Source organism: Barbus barbus (genome assembly GCF_936440315.1).
Source record: "Barbus barbus genome assembly, chromosome: 36".
Lineage (NCBI taxonomy): Eukaryota > Metazoa > Chordata > Actinopteri > Cypriniformes > Cyprinidae > Barbus > Barbus barbus.
Genome location: NC_136714.1, coordinates 8,188,435 through 8,210,874, shown reverse-complemented (window position 1 = coordinate 8,210,874; position 22,440 = coordinate 8,188,435). Strand labels below are relative to the sequence as shown.

At 35.6% G+C, this 22,440-nt stretch overlaps 1 protein-coding gene and 1 pseudogene across 2 annotated transcripts; both read left to right on the top strand.

Annotated features, from left to right (window-relative positions):
• The first annotated feature begins 1,272 nt into the window (after positions 1 to 1,272).
• LOC306856125 (coronin-6-like) lies at positions 1,273 to 16,975 on the top strand. Its single transcript, XM_079395156.1, has 11 exons — positions 1,273 to 1,504; positions 3,872 to 4,071; positions 7,669 to 7,791; positions 9,426 to 9,555; positions 9,687 to 9,865; positions 9,939 to 10,058; positions 10,849 to 10,953; positions 11,028 to 11,173; positions 13,104 to 13,161; positions 13,324 to 13,551; positions 14,106 to 16,975. Exons 2-11 carry the CDS (start codon positions 3,874 to 3,876, stop codon positions 14,226 to 14,228), a joined length of 1,410 nt encoding a protein of 469 aa, XP_079251282.1. The 5' UTR covers positions 1,273 to 1,504; positions 3,872 to 3,873; the 3' UTR covers positions 14,229 to 16,975.
• A 2,299-nt stretch (positions 16,976 to 19,274) lies between these two features.
• Positions 19,275 to 22,136, top strand: LOC306856127 (protein ABHD15-like; annotated as a pseudogene). Its single transcript has 2 exons — positions 19,275 to 20,314; positions 21,409 to 22,136. The product of its transcript is annotated as a protein ABHD15-like (transcript).
• The last annotated feature ends 304 nt before the right edge of the window (positions 22,137 to 22,440 follow it).

Genomic DNA, 22,440 nt, shown 5'->3' with positions numbered 1-22,440 from the left:
TTATAGGCCTAATAAAAATATAATTTGCTTATTAATTCACATGCATTAGCCTATTTTATATACACACTGGTGGCTAAGTTTGAAATAATTAAGGCTTTTTATTTATTTATTTATTCATTTGAAAGAAGATTGAATTTATTTGATCAAAAATTCAGTAAAACAATAGCATAATATTATGAAATATTACACTTAAAATAGTGGTTTTCTATTTAGATGTTTTAAAATGTAATTTATTTCTGTGCTCAAAGCTGAATTTTCAGCATCATTACTCCAGTGTCCCTTTAGAAATCATTCTAATGCTGCCTAATTTGCTGCTTTTATTATCAGTTATTATTTGTGATCAAATATTAATAATGGTTTTATTATTGGTATAATGGTTCTTAGTTAAAGAACAGCATTTATTTGAAATATAAGTACTTTGTAATAAGTGTAAATATCTTTACTGCCACTTAAATCAATTTAATCAAAATCGCTTTTTGTATTCTATAATCTTTGATTAATTCAACATTGTTGAAGAAAAATATTAATTTATATTTTTTAATCTTACCCAAGACTGAATGGTATCACATTTTCCACAAAAACAAATTAAGCAGCACAACAGTTTACAACATTCATAATAATCAGAAATGTTTCTTGAGCAGCAAATCAGCATATTATTATGATTTCTGAAGGATCATGTGACACTGAAGACTGGAGAAATGATGCTGAAAATACAGCTTTGATCACAGGAATCAATAATATTTTACTATATATTCACATAGAAGACACCTATTTTAAATTGTAGCATTATATATTTCACGGTACTGTTTACTGTATTTTTCATCATCAAAATAATTTGTATACTCTTTTCCACAATTGGAGCTCTATTCCTTGAAATGATAGATGTCCTTCAAAAGGACAAATACTGTATATGACCAATAGAAAGGCACCATAAAAACAGTCAACATTCTGCACTATTCAAGTCTTCTAGACGATACCGGAGCATCGTGCCATATGGACAGATAATATTGGTATTTAACTTTAGTGACATTAATCTGTCCCTTGTAAAAAATCTTTAAAATTATTTACTATTTGTCATACACCAGAAAAGACAAATTATAATGTCAAGAATATGCCACTCATTTATGGTGTGGTGTGGTGTGTTGCGGACCGGGTTTGGTGGGCCGCTCTGTGCCAAAAAGTCCAGGGCCACTTTTTAGCCCCAGTCCAGTCCACCCCTAGTAGTAGCTACTTATTTTTAAGGGGTAATTGTTAATATGGCTTGCCATACATATACAACCCTGTCTGTGCACTTCTCCAGCCCCCCAGTCTATCGTTTTCTCTCTCTCTCTCTCTCTCTCGATGTTCAGGAACGACTAGTGAGGAGGAACTCGCTCTAGTTCTGCGAGTTTGTGACCTGGAATAAACCAGACACTTCTAAAAAGCGCAGCGTCGAGAGGAGCCTGAAACCGTCTTGAGAAAGGGGAAGAGCAGATTTAAAGACGTATATTCCCCAAAGACAGCGGTAAGTGATTCATTTGATTGACAGTTACGCAGTTCAGTTCAGTGCAGCACGTTCTGCTCGTTCATTGAGTTGCTGCAGGAATATCTATAACTCAAGGCCATGTGTGCGCGCGGAGCTTATTGAGAAGAATAGCACACGTTGTATCACGTTGGTAATGGTATATTTTCATTCAGTCCCTTTGTAAATATGGAAAGATCATGTCTGGAGGGGACAGAGGGGGAGACACATGGGTAGTTTGGCATGACTATATTAGGAAAGTGACCGTGTCTGAAGACAGTGAGGGGGGCCTTCTCACATATGGTTTAAAGATACTGCATTCTGAAGGGGATTTAACAGCTCTACCCATGTGGTGTTGTACCAATGTCAATCACGTTTTTGTCAGTTTAAAATGAATAATAACTGTTCATTGTGATTTCACAAATTTGTGCAGTGGGGATCCAGAATGTATGTGTCTCAGACAATATGAGACACAAAACCAGTCATAAGTGTCAATTTTTTGAAATTGAGATTTCTACATCGTCTGAAAGCTGAATAAATAAGCTTTCCATTGATGTATTTGTTATGATAGGACAATATTTGGCCGAGATACAACTATTTGAAAATCTGGAATCTGAGGGATGTAATCAAAATACTGAGAAAATTGCTTTTAAAGCTGTCTAAATGATGTTCTTATCTATGCATAAGATCAAAAATGAAGTTTTTATATATTTACAGTAGGAAATTCACTAAATATCTTCATGGAACATGATCTTTACTTAACATCCTAATGATTTTTGGCATAAAAGAAAAATGGATCATTTTGACCCATACGATGTATTTTTGGCTATTGCTACAAATATACCCCAGCGACTTAAGACTGGTTTTGTGGTCCAGGGTCACATATATTAACCACTATGAATTAGTTCAAATTCTACAACTTGTGCATGTGTGAATTAGAGGCAAGTACAAGGATTGTAACATTAACAGAAAATATGGATGGTTTAACTTGTGTACATTAATCAAACATGCTTGATTAACATAATTATTATGTCCCCTATCACCACCTACGATTTTAGTTCAAAATGATAAACAAATTGGAAACATTTGAATGAAAACAAATGTAACAAACATAGAAATAAGTAAAAAAGAAATATACACTATAAGCTCTAAAAACAAGCAATACATGTAAGATCATCTATGATATTTTAACATGTAGATCAAAGACATATTTGTGTTACATATCAAATAAGACTGGCTGAATCAGATGATACCAGTTCTGATTAACATAAATCAAAAATGGATTCTTGTCCTTAAATGTGTGATATAACAGCTTCAACTTGAAACACCTGTTTGCTGTATCACAGCCCAGCATTAATAATGTTGTTATTGTTCTTGTCGCATAGCAATGTTCTGATATGTCAGAGTTTATATATGTAGGATTTGTTTTGAAAATTTGCATGTATCCCATTTAAACAAAGACCTCTCATACTTGGGTGATTAATTAACACGATTGCAAATCAAATAAGTTAACTTTTACTTTCTTAGCTCAGCATTGTTTTTTTGTCCTGTATGTTAACTTCTGCTGTCACTTCAGGAAGGTGGTGCCCACATATGCTAGTGATCTCAACCCTGTGGCTCATTTCTAATTGGTTAAACTGACAGTGTTATCATTCAGTCTGAGTTACGACTCTCCTGATTCGCCAAATGTTTTTAAGCTTTTGCCTATAGCCATGGCTTGTGTTCTCTATTGTTCAATAGGAGCTATTCTGGGTGCTTTTGTGTTGATGATGCAGATTGTCTGTCTGTTTATGTCAATCATCTGTTGCTTCCACAAATAATTCTTTCTCATATGACAACTGGGAAAATACAAGGATTTTAAAAGGAAATATAATTACTCTACAATGTAAGTTAATATGCTTATCGCAGTTATACCTGTCACCATAATATTTCCTCATCACTATTTTAAAATTATAATTACCATTATTAATATTTATAACAATATGCATAATAAGTATGAATTATTGCATCTTAATATGAAGATATAAAACTTTAAACAGGCAGAACTTTTTAACAAAACTTTTTAAACATTATTTAAGGAGGACTAAATACCAGAAAATAGTATATCTAACCGACATTAATAAAGCAAAGCAATATTTTACTGTCAATATCATTAACTAATATGTTTTTTAATAAATGATAGATAATTACAATTGAATTATACATTATTAAGCCAGTTGCAATCAAATATACATTTAATTTAATATACATTTTACAGTTTGATAGGGATTACTAAGAAGCTTTTCCACAGAGTGTACACCAAATAATTCTTAAATATTACGTTATATTGATATATTGACATATATCAATATGTGTCTCTGTTTTTCACAGCCATGAGTCGCAGCATTGTGCGCCAGAGTAAATTCCGGCATGTTTTTGGGCAAGCGGCGAAAGCGGATCAAAGTTATGATGATATCCGGGTTTCCAAAGTGACATGGGACAGTTCCTTCTGTGCAGTTAACCCAAAGTTTCTGGCAGTTATAGTGGAGTCCAGTGGAGGCGGGGCCTTTCTGGTTCTGCTGCTCTCAAAGGTGAGTGGCTTGAGGAGAAAACTACTAAAACATGTACAACCGTACAGCCTTTGTCTTTTCTTTCATCTTCATGGGGCTATATTTATGGGTATGTTTGTTCAAGAGCTTCAGCCGTGGCTCATGTTAAGGGTGCCCATCCCCCACGGGGCTTCCATTTCACCCTCATAGAGGCAAAGTTTTGAACCCCATGGAAACAGGGTACACAACCTGCATATACTGTCTGAAACTTCTTCTGTGACATACCGAAGCTGAGTTTAGAGATGATAAGTAAGCGTTTTTGAGTTGATTTAATCCCCATCATGCATTGCCATCTCTTCTTATCGGTTACTTAGCAGCTTGCATTTGCATTATCGGCAAACCAATGGAAATCAGTATGCTAATATGATGATTTTTCCATTATTACATTGATTTGATTTGATTTGTCCATTATAACATTTTATCACAAATACTGATGGAACTATGAAAATAGTAAGCATGTTTTACAACATCAGATTTCTAATAAACTCCAGTAAAATCATATCATTTGTATGTCATTATATGGGTTTATATCTTCTTTCTTCTGTCATTTGCTGGTTTCTTCAGAATGTACCCATATAGCCTACTAGATTCTACATACTAGATATACATTTCTACATAGTGGAATTAATAGACTCATCATTAAACTGACATTAACAAATTTAAGCACAACCATGAAGTAAGTTTCTACTGTGATTTCACATAATTTAGAGAGTAGATTACATGTAATGTGTAGTTATTTCTCATAAATTAATATAAGTATATATATTAGTGCTGTCAATCGATAAAAAATCGCAAATTTTTCCAAAATTAATCGCGATTAATCCCACCTAACATTAAAGTTTTTAAATATACTTTTATATTGAAATAATTTCACATTCAATCTTCAAATTAATGTACAAACAACAAAGACAGTCTATTTTTAATATTTGTTTAATGCCATCTTTTTTCTTGTTTTTTTTGTCTGAAGGCCACTATTACTGATACCAATTAATACTGATTTCCCTATATGAAAAAAATCCCCCTAATATTAACCATTGACTATAGCCATTCAACATTACATTAAGAGCTTTCAATTTGAACATTTATTAGACTTTAAAAATATTTGTGAAAAATTTGCAATTAATTAGTAAAAAAATTTTTTAGCGATTGACAGCACTAATATATATATATATATATATTATTAACAGTGTTGAATAGTTGAATTTGATGAACACAACCTTACATTTCTGTGAAATTGGAGAAAATAAAATGAGCTGGGCTATAGAAAGGAGCCAAATAAAACTACTTCTTGGGTAAACATCTAATATGTAGTTAAAAGTATTCAGCTTACAAAATGTGTATATATATATATATATATATATATATATTATCATTCAAAAATTTTGAGGGCAGTAAGATGATCAAATTGATTAAAATATACAGTAAAGAAATGGATAATAATACAAAAATTTGGACACTAAAAATGCCTAAAGGTCATTAGATGGCACACTTTTTTTTGTCCAATTCCTTTTTATTTAAATTTTTTTGAAAATCCTCTCATTTGGGCCGAATGTTATTTTAATAATTTTTCACACAGGTGTAGTTTATCATATAACAGATATTTGACAACCAAAGGCTGTCAAATTTTTAGACAAAGAGTTTTGACTGAATTATGAATAGTAAGCTACGTATTTTGTGTAAAATTTTGTTTGAAAAGTGTGAGTGTGCTATCTTTCTTTAAAATAAATGCCACTTGGTTTGATATTTTTGGTATTGGTATTTTTATGTAGTTTAAATATAGCTTTTATAGCTATGTTTATAAAGATGGGTAACACTTTATTTTAAGGTGTCCTTCTTACACGTTACATGTACTTGCTATTATAATAATAAATTATGCATAATTACATGCAAGTAACCCTAAACCAATCCTAACCCTAACCATATAGTAAGTACATGTGGTTAATTAATATTACTCAGTACTTAAATGTATAATTACTCTGTAACAAGGACACGTTTAAAATAAAGTTCTTATAAAAATATGATTTTGATGCAGGTTACACACTCAAACAGGTCTTCCACAATGGAAACTATTGTAGAAATGCTGAGTTTGTATATCACATCATTTTTTTTTTTTTTTTTTTGCGAGTTTGTCTTGATTCTCTAAGGGTCCATTATCAGTTAATGCCCTTTTACTGTAGTCTCTGCCGAGTCACGAGCATATATCAGCAGGCCTGGAAAGATACCCTATAAATACCCAGCTAGCCATCTCCCCTGTGCTCAGTCTCATCAGGCCAAAAGAAAAACTCCCTTTTCAACGCCTCATCACAGGGTTATAAATACACACCAGGAGAATGAGGAGGGGAGTGACTGGAGGAGCAGCCGAACACAGAACTAACACGTGCACACACCAGCTCCACACGAATAACAAAATAACATTAAAAGAAGTTACATCAGAATCCCTAAAGAATAATTATGCTTTGATAACATCAGTTTAGAAATACATGTCAGGGACTTTACAAATAGCTTGAAATTGCAAAACAAACAAGAAGTCATATATTTTTTATACCAGTGAAAGGCAGAGCTTAACGTTCAGAAATGTTGATCGTCAAGCTGAGGAGGACAACATAATTATTAAACAAGCTGCTTCATTTTCTATTCATTTTGCAACATTGACAATGTTATTCATATTGCAAAAAAACCTGGGACATATCTGCATGTTTAAAACCTGGATTGATGTGTTTTTGTAACTCTAAACATTAAATAAATATTTGTAGATAATAAGTATTTGTTTAATATTTTTTAAACTTTGGTAACATGGTTGAATACTCAAACTTGTTGAACATAGCTTTCAATTTCTGTAAAAGTTGAGAAAATTGAATGAGCCAAGCTGTAGATCGGGGCCAAATATGTTACTTCCCGGGTGTCAATATTTTAATAATTTTCTCTGTTTTCTAAAAAGGGGTAAATTATCCACTGAAGACTAGATTAATTGCGACTGAAAATTCAGCTTTCTCATTACAGGAATAAACTACAGTTTAAAATATATTAAAATAGAAAGCAGTCATTTTTTAAGTTGTAATATTTTATAATATATTTATTAATGCTGGGCAAGGATTAATCACAATTTATCGCATCCACAATAAAAGTTTTTGTGTACATCATATATGTGTGTGTGTACTGTTTATATTTATTATGTATATATTAAGACACACACATACATTATATATTTTGAAAATATTTACATGTGTATATTTATATTCATATAATGTACATTATATATAAATATATTTAATATATAAACATAACATATTTTTCTTAAATATATACATGCATGTGTGTGCATTTATATATACATAATACATTTACACAGAACACACACATATATGATGTACACAAAAACTTTTATTTTGGATGCAATTAATCATGATTAATCATTGCCCAGCACAAATATTTATACAGTATTTTTGATCAAATAAATGCAGACTAAGATTAAAAGAGATGAAAAAAGTCTTACTAACCCCAAACGTTTGACAGTTGTTTATATACTGTTGTTATATGTGTCTCAATACTTAACATTATCCTTCTTTTAATATGTCATAGGTGGGTAGAGTGGACAAAAACTACCCTCTAGTGATTGGACACTCGGGGCCTGTTCTGGACATTGACTGGTGTCCTCACAATGACAATATCCTGGCCAGCTGCTCTGAAGACACCACTGCCATGGTAATCATCGTGACAGACATTCATAAACATCTCCATTGCCTGCCAGCCAATAGCCTTGTTGTCATGAACATGTTTCAGTTGCATCTTTACAAACAAATGAAGCATGTCTCCATATATACCTCCTCACTCTGGAGGACAGACAATAGTGTTAATATGAAGGGTGATGACTGGAGTTAAGGGTTCGGGCATGGGACAGGAGCTGGTATTTATAAACATGTTAGAAAGGCACTCTTGGCCAGAAACCTGTTCACAAATAAGCCTGTGATAATGACAGACAAGGAAAGATGGGTCTAAGTTGTCTATAGGGTTGTCATTTCATTTTCAGCACACACTGGAACATGTGCATGTCCTCGTGCACAAACACTTCTGTACACAGTGACCTCATGAAGTATTTGGACACCTAAGCCACACTTAAAAGTGTATAAATGTCATTACATTAGATCAAAATAAATAAATAAAAATCAAAGTTACATTTATCTTAAAGCTAACACAAAAGAATTTCAAGTTAAAATTAAAAAACAATACATTGTAAGAAGAAAATATTATTTCAGTCTTTCTACTTTCAAATTTGACTTTTGATTCAATGTGTTACTTGCCATTTTTTGTAATTATTTGTTGAATTTATGAGCAATTTCTAAGCAAAAACAGTTTCAAAGTAAGTTTTTTCAGTGTATGTCACTGTTCAAAATTAAGACAAATAAAACTACCCCTTTTAGAACACCTGTGTGAACCTGATCAAAAGTGCTTCAGAAAAGTGCTTCTGAGAAAAGTTCTAGATTAGAAGTAAACAAAAGCTTGCAGTTACTTGGCTTGATATTTTGTATCTTACAAAATGTGAGCATAACATTTTAAATGTGAAAATGCTCACATTTATGCTCACATTTTAAATGTGAGCATAAATGCTGGAAGTATAATACAGTATATTGAAAATAAATATGGGATGCATTACCCCAAAGTTAAGCAAGACGATATAGAGATATTATAATATATGAATGCTATTTCATTGCATTATATTACAAACATGAATGGCATGCACCGTATGCACTGCTGTTAGAGGACGTTAACTGCAGCTGTCATCTGTGCTGGCATTGCCGCTGTGCTCACTGGTTACCAAAGGAACGTTCCTACAATGTACTGCAAACCAATATATAAGTGTACCAGACAGTTTAAGTTAATCGTTTGAAAGATTACTGGAAAATTGTCTTTACACAAATAGTTTTTCAGTCTAGGCTGATAGATTATTCTAGTTTAAGTACTCTATTATGTTACTACAGAAACTTTTTTAACAAAAAGAATTTGCAGTAGATACAACTAGTATCATTACAAATTTTTTATTTGCAACATTGTGGTCAATCAACCTTCCACAGACTTGATGAAGTTTTAGTTTGCGGGATTTTTCCACATTCTAACACGTTTAAAGCAGATGAACATGTATGGCTTTAAAATATTTATTTTGAGGTGTTTTTAAGATCATTTGTAATTATGTTAATAAATAGAAAAAATGTTTAAATCATCCAGATTGCAGGATGATCTAAAAATATTACAATTAATTGTAATCAAATATGAAATCCTCGGAAGTGTGTTGAGGCCCTCTGTTTAAGAACCATTGCTCTAATAGAATTGTGTTTACTCAGGTATGGCAGATCCCTGACCACACTCCCTCTCGTCCCATCAGCGAGCCCATTGTGGTGCTGGAGGGTCACTCTAAACGCGTGGGCATCATTAAATGGCACCCCACCGCCCGCAACATACTCCTCACTGCAGGTAAAGATCAGTACAATAGATACCAACTTTTTACATTAAAAGTGTATAAAAATAAGATGACTTCATTTCATTGGAAATAAATTAGAAGCAGTGGAAAGTCTTTGTTTCCATTTAGTTTGCCTTTGTCTCAGGCAGTGATAATCTGATTATCATCTGGAATGTGGGCTCTGGAGAACCCTTGATCACAATGGATGACCATCCTGATCTCATCTATAACGTCAGCTGGAACTACAACGGTAGCCTGTTCTGCACCACCTGCAAGGACCGTCGCCTTCGAGTGTGTGATCCCCGGAAAAACGAGGTGGTGGCGGTAAGTATTATAGCAGAGAAAAGAAAAAAACCTCAGGGATGTTGGTTAACTTGGACATTTTTTTCATCTGTAGGAAAGAATGTCCCCACATGAGGGTATCCGGCCAATGAGAGCCATTTTTACCAAAGAGGGCAACATTTTCACCACAGGTTTCACCAGGATGAGCCAGAGAGAGATTGGCCTGTGGGATCCGGTAATGGAGCAAAATTAAAAGGATAGCTTGTTTACTTACCTTCATGTTATTCCATACCCATTTTGCTTTGGTTAATCTTCGACACAAAATTAAATATTTTTAATGAAACCTGAGAACTTTTTGTCCCTCCATTGAAGGTCCAGGTGACGAAAACTTAGAAAATCCAAAAACATTATAAAGTCATCGTAAAATAAATCTGTATGAATTGAGTGGTTTAATCCAAGTCTTATGAAGAGATATGTTCGCTTTATAAGATTTTATTAAAATATAAACACATACATATAGCACATCACATGGTAAACATGGAAGCTTGTGTATGCGTCACACGCTAGAACAAACCTCATTGGTTCTCCTGTGTAATGCATACATGTTTGAGCTTTCATGTTTACCATATGTGACATGCCAGTTATTGTTTAGATGTAAATAGAAGTCTAAATGAAATCTGCTCATCACATAAAGTGATCATATCTCTTCAAAATGATTATTTTTATGATGCCTTTGTGACCTTTTTGGATATTCTAATTATTGGTTACCGGGACTTTCAGTGGACTCAAAGAAACCTCTCAGGTTTCACTGAAATAACTTCCTTTGTAACTCGATAAGCCAACGTTTTATGGGTTTGGAATAATATGAGGGTGATTAAATGGTGAAAGAATTTTCATTTATGCATTTAAGACTCATTAATAATTCCTTTTATTGTATTCATTTTTTCTATACTTTGATGAGTTTTATTTCACTGCCCTGGTTTTCTTTCAATTCACTGATGATGCTCATTTCTGTCATTATTTAGACTAATTTTGAAGAGCCCATAGCACTACTGGAGTTGGACACGAGTAATGGAGTTCTATTGCCTTTTTATGATCCAGACACTAACATTGTGTATCTCAGTGGCAAGGTATGACTCCATGTTTCATCTTCATTTGTTATCATTCTCAGACTGGCACTGTAAAGTTGTTTCTGTCTCCACAGGGTGACAGCAGTATTCGGTATTTTGAGATCACAGAGGAGCCTCCCTATGTGCATTACATCAGCACATTCAGTAGCAAGGAGCCACAGAGAGGAATGGGCTTCATGCCCAAGAGAGGAATGGACGTCACTAAGTGTGAGATTGCCAGGTCAGTTTTGCATGGTTATACTGGTTGATTTGGATATATGTTAGTTACTCTAAAATGTTGTGTAAAGAAATACCATATATCTACACTACCATTCAAAAGTTTGTGGTCAGTGATTTATACTTTAGCAGGGACAGTAAACTGATGAAAAGTGACAGTAATACGGTGGCAGAGAAGTGCAAAACAAATTACAATTCTGAAAACAAAATAACAAATTACAAACGCAAATGCAAATCTAAAAAACAAAATAACAATTCAGAAAACAAAAGTCCGAAAACACAACGACAAATCAGACAAACCAGAAGAGGTAGGTATAGTTTGAGACAGCGCCATTGGTTTGGGAATAGATTACTCACCGCTGATTGGACGAGACATCTTTCAAAGAAGAATAGCAGAGTTGGTTGAAGCATCAGCTCCAGTGGCGCAGATAGTAGATCATGTGTTGTGTTTTTTGACGCGATCGACCCGGGTTCGATGCCGCCTTTTGCCAACCTTTTTTTTCCTCCCTTTTCAAATCTCGTATCGCATCGGAAAGGCATTTATTTTCAATAAAAATGAAGGAAATAATCAAAAAGTTGACAATAGAGTATCAGGTAGGGTTAGGGTAGGAGTAGGGAGGGCTTTATTGTACCAATAAGGTGGCATCCATTTATTAATTTGAATTAAAATGATAATTTACACAGTATATTATTGCATACTGTTTTTTTTTTTTTACTACAATACTGAGGTGCAGATAATTGCCACTATTTGCAACAAGTAGTATACATAGCACAAAATCCTGCTATTTTATCTGCACCTCAGTATTGTAGTAAAAAAAAAAAAAAACAGTATGCAATAATATACTGAGTGTAAATTATCATTTTAATTCAAATTAATAAATGGATGCCACCTTATTGGTACAATAAAGCCCTCCCTACTCCTACCTGATACTTTATTTTCAACTTTTTGATTATTTCCTTAATTTTTATTGTAAATAAATGCCTTTCTGATGTGATATGAGATTTGAAAAGGGAGGAAAAAAAAGTTTGGCAAAAGGCGGGATCGAATCCGGGTCGATCGCGTCAAAAAAAGACGATGACACACGATCTACTATCTGCACCACTGGAGCTGATGCTTCAGCAGACTCTGCCGTTCTTCTTCTCGTTCTTCCTGTACACCTTGATTGACAGATGTCTCATCCAGTCAGCGGTGAGTAATCTATTCCCAAACCAATGGCGCTGTCTCAAACTATACCTACCTCGTTTGTCGTTGTGTTTTCTGATTTATTCTGTTTTCGGAATTGTGTTTTCTGAATTACTTTGTTTTTTAGATTTGCATTTGCGTTTTTAATTTGTTATTTTGTTTTCAGAATCGTGATTTGTTTTGCCCTTCTCGGCCACCGTACAGTAAAGATATTTGTAATGTTACAAAAGATTTCTATTTCAAATAAAAACTGTTCTTTTAAGCTTTCGATTCATCAAAGAATCCTGAAGAAGAAAAAAAAAAACGTTTCCACAAAAAATATTAAGCAGCACAAATGTTTTCAATGTGGATAAAAAAATTTTGAGCACCAAATCAGCATATTAGAACGATTACTAAAGGATAACGTGACACTGAAAACTGGAGTAATGCCAAATCTGCTTTGTCATCACAGGAATAAATTTATTTTTTAAATTGAATACATACAATTAAATTATATTAAAAGAGTTATTTCAAATTGTAATATTATTTTATAATTTTGCTGTTTTATTGTATTTTTAATCAAATAAATCCAGCCTTGGAGAGATGGCTTTGAAAAAATTAAACATCTTAAATACCTCAAACCTTTAATCAGTGTACTTCAGGTTTTTTTTATTTTTTATTATTGCCTTATTGTGCACAATTCATCAGTGTATGTTGTTCTAAACATTCACGTTGAGCATTCTTGAAAATGCACCTTTATTATTCCTCATAGATTATATAAACTACATGAAAGGAAGTGTGAGCCTATTATGATGACAGTACCCAGAAAGGTAAGCGCATATTCTTTGTTTAGAGTTATTTCAAACCTGAACCACTATGAACACAAATCCAACACAATTGAAGAATTGAAAACCAAAAGTTGATTATATGATGAAGTGTGTAAAATCTATTCATCCAGTTACATAATTCTCTTTCTGTTGTTATGATGCCAGTCGGACCTGTTCCAGGATGATCTGTACCCAGACACAGCAGGCCCAGACCCGGCTCTGGAACCCGAAGAATGGATGGACGGACGAGACGCAGACCCCATATTAGTGTCCATGAGGGATGGCTATGTTCCTCCAAAGAGTAGAGAGCTAAAGGTGGCCAAGAAGAATGTTCTAGACACCAGACCTGCAACACGTAGAAGCATGTCTGACGTAGATGGAAGTAGTTTGCCCGTAAGTAGAATGTCTTGCTTATCCTTGGTCTTAAAATGTCTCCTTCATAGCTTTGTTCCTTCATCACCTCCATTTCTTAAGAAGCAAATAGGGCTGGGAATTTTATCGGGTTCATTTAAAAATAAACAAACAAAACAAACAAAAAAATACATTGGAACATTATAACAACATACCCTAACAATGTTTTCTGTGGTTTTGTATCTATAATGCTACGCCAGAATGTTTTAGCTGTAGCTTTGATGTCTGATACGATGAATTAGATCAGTTTTTTTGGGCATTTTGAAGTTTGGTAATTTGACAAACTGAATTGTGGAAATCACAATGTAAGTGTAATCTGGGATCATCCAATATCTTTTGATTCCCATCCCTTGAAGCTAAACATTTCTTTCCATTTCCAAATTAAGCCTGTCCTTGACTTGCTCTTTAAATTTTTTCCCTCTCTTTCTTTGCTCCTATTCATCCTCCTCCTACTGTCTCTATGCTTCTCTCTTCTGTTTCCTCTTTCCATCTGCCATCTTCTCCTTTGCTTTTTCTCAATCTCTTTCAAACTCTAGCCTCAGTTGTTGGAGAAGCTTGTTGAGGAGATCCAAAATCTGAAGGCCACAGTTCTTTCTCAGGAGAAACGAATCTGTGACTTAGAGAATAAGCTCTCTAAGTACACTAATGGCACAGTCTGAATAAAGCTAACTCATCCTGTGCACACTGCCCAATTCACTGCTAACCCCTCGCCACTAAAGTATGAGCACAGATAGGCCAAGCCACCTCAACTCACCCCAGCTTTTATCAACACCGTAACTCCAGTTCAACTGGCTGTACCACCACTTGACTTCACAGGCTTTTTCTAAATGTGAATAAATCACCTATACAGTAGTTACATTTCGGATCATTAGGAGATTTAATTTGGCAAAGGCACTTTTAATGCTCGTCCTGATGCTTTGTAGAAAAATTGTTAATATTGTGTATTAGTACACAATATTACCTATATTCCTTAAACGCTTAAGGTATCTCATCAGGAAGAATGTGTGTCAGCTATGCAAAACCACCTTCATTTTAGGATTTACGAATCCTTTAATGTACTTACTGCTTTTTACTCTTCAACGCTGACAAAGAATGACAGAAGAAATGTAGCTGCAGCTTTCTGTAGTGGTCTTTGGTAGTCTCTGTGTGAACATACCTCATTGTAAAGACCAGGACTTGGGATCAGATGGTAGCATATGTAGCTCTTATTTGGTCAGCTCTGGACAAGCAACATCTATGGCATGACTATGATATGTCAGGACAGTAGCTAGCTCAGTAATGCTGCCAATACACTACACGATTTTGAAATAATCGGAGTGCTGTTCTTTTCACACTACACTAACTTTTTTGGGTATCATGAAGTTGTTGTGCTTTGAACATAACAACAGATCGGTGACTGTGGGTCACACATTAAACTATTTCACTAGGAAGAATCCCCATTTCTCATTTACAAAACGCATTTGTGAAAAGTAATATAATATTACTGCATGAATGGATTTCTGGCATGGAACTAGAATAACTTCAAATCAAATTGGTGACCAGCAAGAAGCTTGCAATCCACAAAAACAGAAAATAAACAAAAAGAGACGAATATTGAGAAAAGATTGGTTGAAATGACGACTTCTCAATATTTCCAATGCGCTATATGTTGTTCTCCTCTCATTAGCTTTAGGTTGTTGCTAATGTCATTTCCCATCAAAACATTTCGCACGGCAAGATTTCACAGTCGCAGACAGGCCCTGGGGTCCGTTTATCGTACTTCGTTAACTCCGTTAGCTGGATTTGATTGTTGACGATTTCACTTGATCTTGGATTGGTTGGTTCTTCAAAGCTCATCCCGGAGTTGCTGTCATAGCAACAGGTCCTTAAGCTTAAACCTGCTCAGGAGCAGGCTTATTTCATGTAAACAGGATTAGATCGCATAAGCAGAATTGATACTTAAAATTTGTCCCGGCCACTGCTACTTTATTACAAGAGTACCCTACTGATCCAGGGACAGTAATTTAAAAAATAATTGAAAAATAATATAATAATGTTGTGTACTTCAACTTCAACTTCAACTTCAACTTTATTTATAAAGCACTTTCAAGACCACAATGTGGAGACCAAAGTGCTGTACAGGAAGATTAAATAAAAATATAAGAATAAAAACAAGCATAAAACATCATAAACATATACCATAACAACAACAACAACAACAGAACAAATTACAAAACATTTTCAAATGCTAATGTAAACAAATGAGTTTTAAGCGCACTCTGAAATACAGGAAGTGTAGGAGAAGATTTTACAGACAGAGGAAGATCATTCCAAAGCCTAGGAGCAGCAACAGAAAAGGCCCGATCACCTTTGCATTTTAAACGAGATCGAGGGACCATCAGATGCAATTGATCATTAGAACGCAAAGACCTATCGGATTGATGCAAACTGATTAAATCAGAAATATACTCTGGTGCTAAACCATGCAAAGCTTTAAAAACATATAATAGCACTTTATAATGAATCCTGTATCGTACAGGAAGCCAGTGTAATTTGATAAGCACAGGAGTAATATGCTCTCTCTTCTTGGTTCCCGTTAAAAGCCTAGCAGCAGAATTCTGAACAAGCTGTAGGCGAGAGAGAGAGGCCTGACTCACACCCAGATACAATGCATTGCAATAATCCAAACGAGATGACACAAAAGCATGCACAACTTTCTCCAAATCATCAAAAGAAAGGATAGACTTCAACTTAGATATAGATCTAAGATGGAAAAAACTATTTTTAACTACAGCATTAATCTGACGATCAAATTTGAGCTCAGAGTCAAAAATGACACCAAGGTTTTTCACTCTAGAAAGCTTTTTCCCAGGAAGTAACCCTAGGCAGTCAGTGACATCATCCACACATCCCTTTTTACCAAATAAAATAAACTCAGACTTGTTCTCATTCAGTTGGAGAAAATTGTTAGCTAACCAACACTTAACCTCAGCCAAACAATCATACAAAGATTGAATGGAAAAATTATTCTTGTGTTTCAATGGCAAATAAATTTGTGAGTCATCAGCATACAAATGATAATGAATGCCATGTTTTTTGTAGTCTATAATACTATAGACAGACAGTTTTACTCACTGAAATATTACTTTATAATTGTATTGGAGTCTTACAGTTAATCTGAGCCGTGCATTACTTTGAGTGGTGACTTTATGGGAGTGGCTTGATGGAGCGCAGGAGACGCAGATAACTTGAGATAAATTGCTAATTACAACATAAAAATGTAAAGCCTGTACAAATACTATAAATTGTGAATATAAATAATTGAGAATCATGTAAAATAAAATAAAAACTCGTAAATTTAAAATTTATTTTATCTACTTTACTATTTATGTAGTTTTGTCACTTGGCTGTTTCCTTATAAAAGTCCAGAAATGTGTAAATTTTGTCGTTGGGTGTCTTTTTTAATTATATGATGTCATTACGTTGCTGTCTTGCCGCCAGCCATTCACTGCATTGCTGATCATGGTATCATTATAGCCTACATGTGCCCTTTTCGGGTAACACGAGAACGCGCAGTAATACAATTTAATCCAGATATTTTAAATCAAATCCACAAATTCGTTTGAAGAACCAAATTAGCCAGGGATAAGGTATCACGATTAGAACATCTGGCATCTTTCAAATCATCTCAGATGTATCAAGCGAGGTACGAAAAACAGGCCCCAGATATTTAGCTTGCTAATAACTTCTCGGGCATCAGTGCTTTTCTCAGATTGTGTCTTTCTCCACTATATTACCTCACACTATACAATAGACACTCAAGTAAACGAGCATCGATTTACCTTAGATTTAAGGCTGACCTCCAGAAAAATAGGTCCTAAAATCGTGTAGTGTATTCCCAGCTTGAGAGTTCTGCACATCACTTATTGCCATTTTTTCGTAGAGGAATAGTTCACCCAAAAATGATGTACTCTTGTTATTTTGACCCTCATATTGTTCCAAACTATTAAGTATTTTTGGTAAAATTTAAAAGTTGTTGCTAAATGTCCATGCTGCTCTTTTCCATACAATGAATGTGGGTGATTACTTGGGCTGTGGAGCTCCAAAAATCACAAAAAAAGCACTAGAAATAACATAGAAGTGGTCCATGTGACTCATGCGCTATATTCCAAATGTTCTGAAGACTTACGATAACTTTTTGTGGGGAATAAACATGGCATCACAAGATGCATCATACCATCAGTGACATGGAAGATTATTGGTTCTTGTGCAACAGATTTCACATATTTAAGCATCTTTAAATCAAAACAAGCACATATTTTATTTAAGATCCACAGCAGAATGATTAAAAATAACTACTTTTGGTCTGTTCTTCATAGAAAACTATGTATAGACCACATAGCTTCAGAAGACATGGCATGTAGTGTGTGTGTGTTGGTTTGTGTATTATTATTATACTTTGGTTACACTTTATTTTAAGGTGTCCTTGTTACAGTGTAATTATACAATTAAGTACCGAGTAATATTAACTAACTACATATACTTAGAATATGGTTAGGGTTTGGCTTAGGGTTACTTGTGTGTAATTATGCATTATTTATTGTTATTATAATAGCAAGTACATGTAACGTAACAAGGACACTTTCAAATAAAGTGTTACCTATACTTTTTTTGTATGTTTTTTGTTTTTCTCACCTTTTTGAAACTTGAACCTTGACAGCATCAAAACACTTTCATTGCATGAAAACAGCCTGAACATTCTAGATAAGATTAAAACTTATGTAGATAAATGAGAACAGAATTTTCATCTTTGGGTGAACAATTCCTTAAGGCCGATGCAGGTGGCTCCTGGGAAAATCTTTATATAAAAGATATCAAATGTAAATCTAGTGAGCAAAGGATGTTTGCATAGACAACATATCTCCATTTGTCTCTCTTTGTGAGAGTGCTTGCATTATTGACTCTTAAATTGCTACTAACCTCTCACTTTACACACCTCTGTATTTCCAGCCTTGACCAACACAATTAAAATTCATGTGGCTTCTGTTTAACATTTAAAAATGTAAATATTATTCTAAAAAACATGAAAAACAGCAAAATATCAAAACCAAAGGCATTGTTTTGCGTTTATGCAGAGGATCATTTGTCAGTATTATGGTTTGAATAAAACTTTTTGTACAAAAATAAATTGTTGCATGCATAGTCACTTGCTCATAAAAATGCATGGACACACACAACACATTCACCATGGTTAATTACTCTCTCTGCAGCTTGATAATTAATTTCTAGGCACATAGCAGACAGTATCTCTGTTCTGTTTTTAGCTATGGGACCATACAGCTAGCACATTTTTATTATATAAACAACCCAGGAACAAAAGGTACTGATTTGGGTGCAATATCCTCAAGGTCTCTTACCTATTCAGATGGCGAGCTGTTAATGGTCACTTTTCAATGCGTTCCACCTCTGTAGAATTTGAAGTGTATTCTGAAGGCAGTAAAGAAAATAAGTGCTTGAATCTTAAACTTTCTACTGGCAAAATCTCCATTAGGCTGCTACTGGACTACTATTAGGCTGCTACTGGACTTCTATTGGACTGCTTCTTGCAGCTAACAACAGTCTGTGGATTAAAGTATTGTTAATGATTTCTGAAAGAGAGGGCACAACGTTTGCTATGGGTATGGGAGGAGGTAAAAGTCCATTTAGGCTAGCGAGAGTAGAACAGATCATTTGGTTTAAAGATCTTGAGTTTTTCCACTTGCTCACTTGAGAAAACCATTGGCCACAAACCTCAGTGTTAAGGTAGGTTCCTTGTGCCATTTGTGAGACCTAGGTTACAGATTTGAGAGCAATGTGGGACTTATTCCTCTGCCTGTTGCCTTCTTTGCTGTTGGTCCTGGTTACGATATTGCGTCGATGTAACCGGATCCATCATCTTGCAGATAGTACTGTTCAACAGTTGGGTCGCTGTATGTGGATTATGGCTTGTAGACTCTTGAAACTGCCATGCTTTACAGTATCAGAATCCACAGTAGAATGCCAGGACGAAGTCAGACTGATCTGTAAACCGACGGCCCTTGCCAGACACCTGAAGAAACACTGCTATACTTTGGCCCAACCTCCTCTGGCAAGATGGCCTCAGGCTGACCCTCATTTTCAGATAATAACCAATCTCATGTGGCCCACAAAGGAAGGTGCTGAACTGCAAGGAGTCCGCTTTACACAGGATAAACTTCTCCTAAAGGATGAGGGTATTGTGGCCCTGGATTGGGCTGTGAGTCTGACGGACCAACAAGCTCAGGCCAAAAGGGATCATCACCCTGAAGGAAGATTTCTGGGCCATCACTCTAGTAATCCTGCTATTGTTGTTATAATTCCTAACGCCCTAGGCAGAGTAACACCACACTTGCTCATGTTGTGCTACAAGTCTTTGCAACAGGGTTTCTATCCAGTGGTTTTCCATCAACGTGGTCATAGTGGTTGCCTATTGACTACTCCACACTACCAAGAGTTTGGAAATACTTCTGACCTTGCGCAAGCAGTAGCGTACTTGCAGTCATCATCCATCCTCAACTTTGCTTGCAGTAAGTGAGGGCTCGGGATCAGGGTTTCTGCTGTCCTATCTGGGGGAATGTGGCTCTTCTTCCTACCTGACTGCCGCTGCTTGCATCTCTCCTGTGTTTCATGGACAACTGTGGTTTGAGTATGAGCTACCTTGGCTCTATCACTGGATAGCCCTCATCTACCGCAAGTTTCAAATAAACAGGTAGAAAATTCCTCACAAATGTTGACTGATATATGCTAAAGTGTTATGAAATGCAGACTCTACTACTATAGAAGTACAGGTTAAAGCAGGGGTGTCTAAATTCGGTCCTGGAGTGCCACTGTCCTGCAGATTGTGCTCCAACTTACCTCAACACACCTGCCTTGATGTATCTAGTATACCTAGTAAGACCTTGATAAGCTGGTTCAGGTGTGTTTAATTGAAGGTTGGAGCTAAACTCTGCAGGTCAGTGGCCTTCCAGGAGCAGGATCGGACACCCTTGGGTTAAAGCAGGGGTCACTAAACTTGGTCCTGCAGGGCCGGTGTCCTGCAGAGTTTAGCTCCAACCCTAAATCAAACACACCTGAACTAGCTAATCAAGGTCTTGCTAGGTATACTTGAAACTTCCAGGCAGGTGTTTTGAGGCAATTTGGAGCTAAACTCTGCAGGACACAGGCCCTCCAGGACCGAGTCTGGAGATCCCTTAAAAACGTTCACCCAAAAATGACAAATGTAAGAAACCACATTTAAATTAGATTATGCAACTTGTGTCCTGTGCTAAAATTGACAGTTTGCACTTAAAAGCCTTAATTTTAATCTTGCCATCACTTGGCACACAAGCAACATGGACTTTTATGGTGCTTTATAACCATTTTTGAAGGTCAACGGCATCAATCCATCCCTGTTCTTTTATGCTGCCAACTACACAATTTTAGTCCAGATTTTCCAGTCGCAGACAGTTCTGTGTTCATTTACGTGAGTAACAATCACTAAGTGTAGCTCTTCAAAGACAGGACCTGAAAGTGCCAATGTGCCCCTGATGCCCGAGAGATATTTCGCAGGCTACATTGAGTTATATAATGTATAGGCAGCATTATAGTGTTTCACAAAAGAACGTCTGTGGCTTGGAATGACATGAGGATAAGTAAATTATAACAAGATTTTCATTTTTGGGTCAACTGAATCTTGTGAATGGGATAATAAAAGAACTGCAATCCAAGATGGGGCATCACAAGATGACAGTGCAAAACTACCACCTGAAAAAAGCAACTAGGATTACAAGTTTTTAAAATTTATACATTTGACCCTTTCCACAGGTATGCCACTGCTTTGAGCTCTGTGATGGATGTAGCAAAAAATTCTACATTGCAACTCCTTGCGAGATATGGAAGAGCATATGTTCTGTGCTCCTAAACAGTCGGAGCAAAGAATGTCAGACTCAGTGGACAATGTTGGAAAGGACAATTTAAGATTATCAGTGAAGCCTGACTGGCCAAGTTACTGGGAGAGGAATGAACCTTTACGAGATGCAGACGAAGTGGCAGTGCTCTGTTTGTGTAGCCAAGATGACCCTCTTCTTCCACCTCTCTACACTGTACCTGAGGGACTTTTTCATTATAGCCCTTACTTCCTGCTGGCTGTGACGCAACAGGGAGGACACTGCAGCTTTATGCATGAGGATGGTCATGGAGGTACTTCCTGGAGTCCTTCTGTGGTGCTGAAATACTTTAGGGTAGTTGCCGATTTCTTCAGGGTAGAGGAGAAGAAAGGCTTCAAAGATGTTATTGCACAATGTGGCAGCAAGAGTCTGAAGCATACAGTGCTGTGCTGACCAGAAGAAGAACAACCTTGCTCCGGAAAGAAAGGCCCATCCGAAGACAACAAATCAAGTGTAAACAAGTTGGTCAAACTCTCTATGTGCAAGACAGTTTTCCCCTCAAAAGATAAAGAGCTGTCAAAATTTTGGACTCATTATCTGAATTCAAAAGCACCATGCTCAAAAGGAATAAAAAAAATCCTCATGAAAAGGATGTTCAGGAAAGTTTACACTTACTACACCTAGATTTTAAAAGCAGACAAAAGGCCCCGATATACTTCAAACGAAATCGAAGAACAACCTGATATGACGTAATTTCGAACAAAATCGTTTCTGCAGTTCGAAACAGCTCACCAAAGTGAACTTTGGTGAAAGTTTGTTTTGGCTCCTAAACACCTTCGAGCTACCATTGGTCTGTGGCGATTACGCAATCGGTGGGTGTGTTTTGGAACTCCGCCTTCTTTGACGCGCAATTTTTCCCCCCCCCGGTTCGTTTCTCATTTAACGGAGGTCAGGCAAGAGAACAACATCT

What these genes read in the sequence shown, in the direction of transcription:
- LOC306856125 (XM_079395156.1), top strand. Translation starts at nt 3,874, where the DNA reads ATGAGTCGCAGCATTGTGCGCCAGAGTAAATTCCGGCATGTTTTTGGG. An exon ending in TGGTTCTGCTGCTCTCAAAG is followed by an intron (nt 4,072 to 7,668) that starts GTGAGTGGCTTG and finishes AATATGTCATAG; the next exon opens with GTGGGTAGAGTGGACAAAAA. An exon ending in CTGAAGACACCACTGCCATG is followed by an intron (nt 7,792 to 9,425) that starts GTAATCATCGTG and finishes GTGTTTACTCAG; the next exon opens with GTATGGCAGATCCCTGACCA.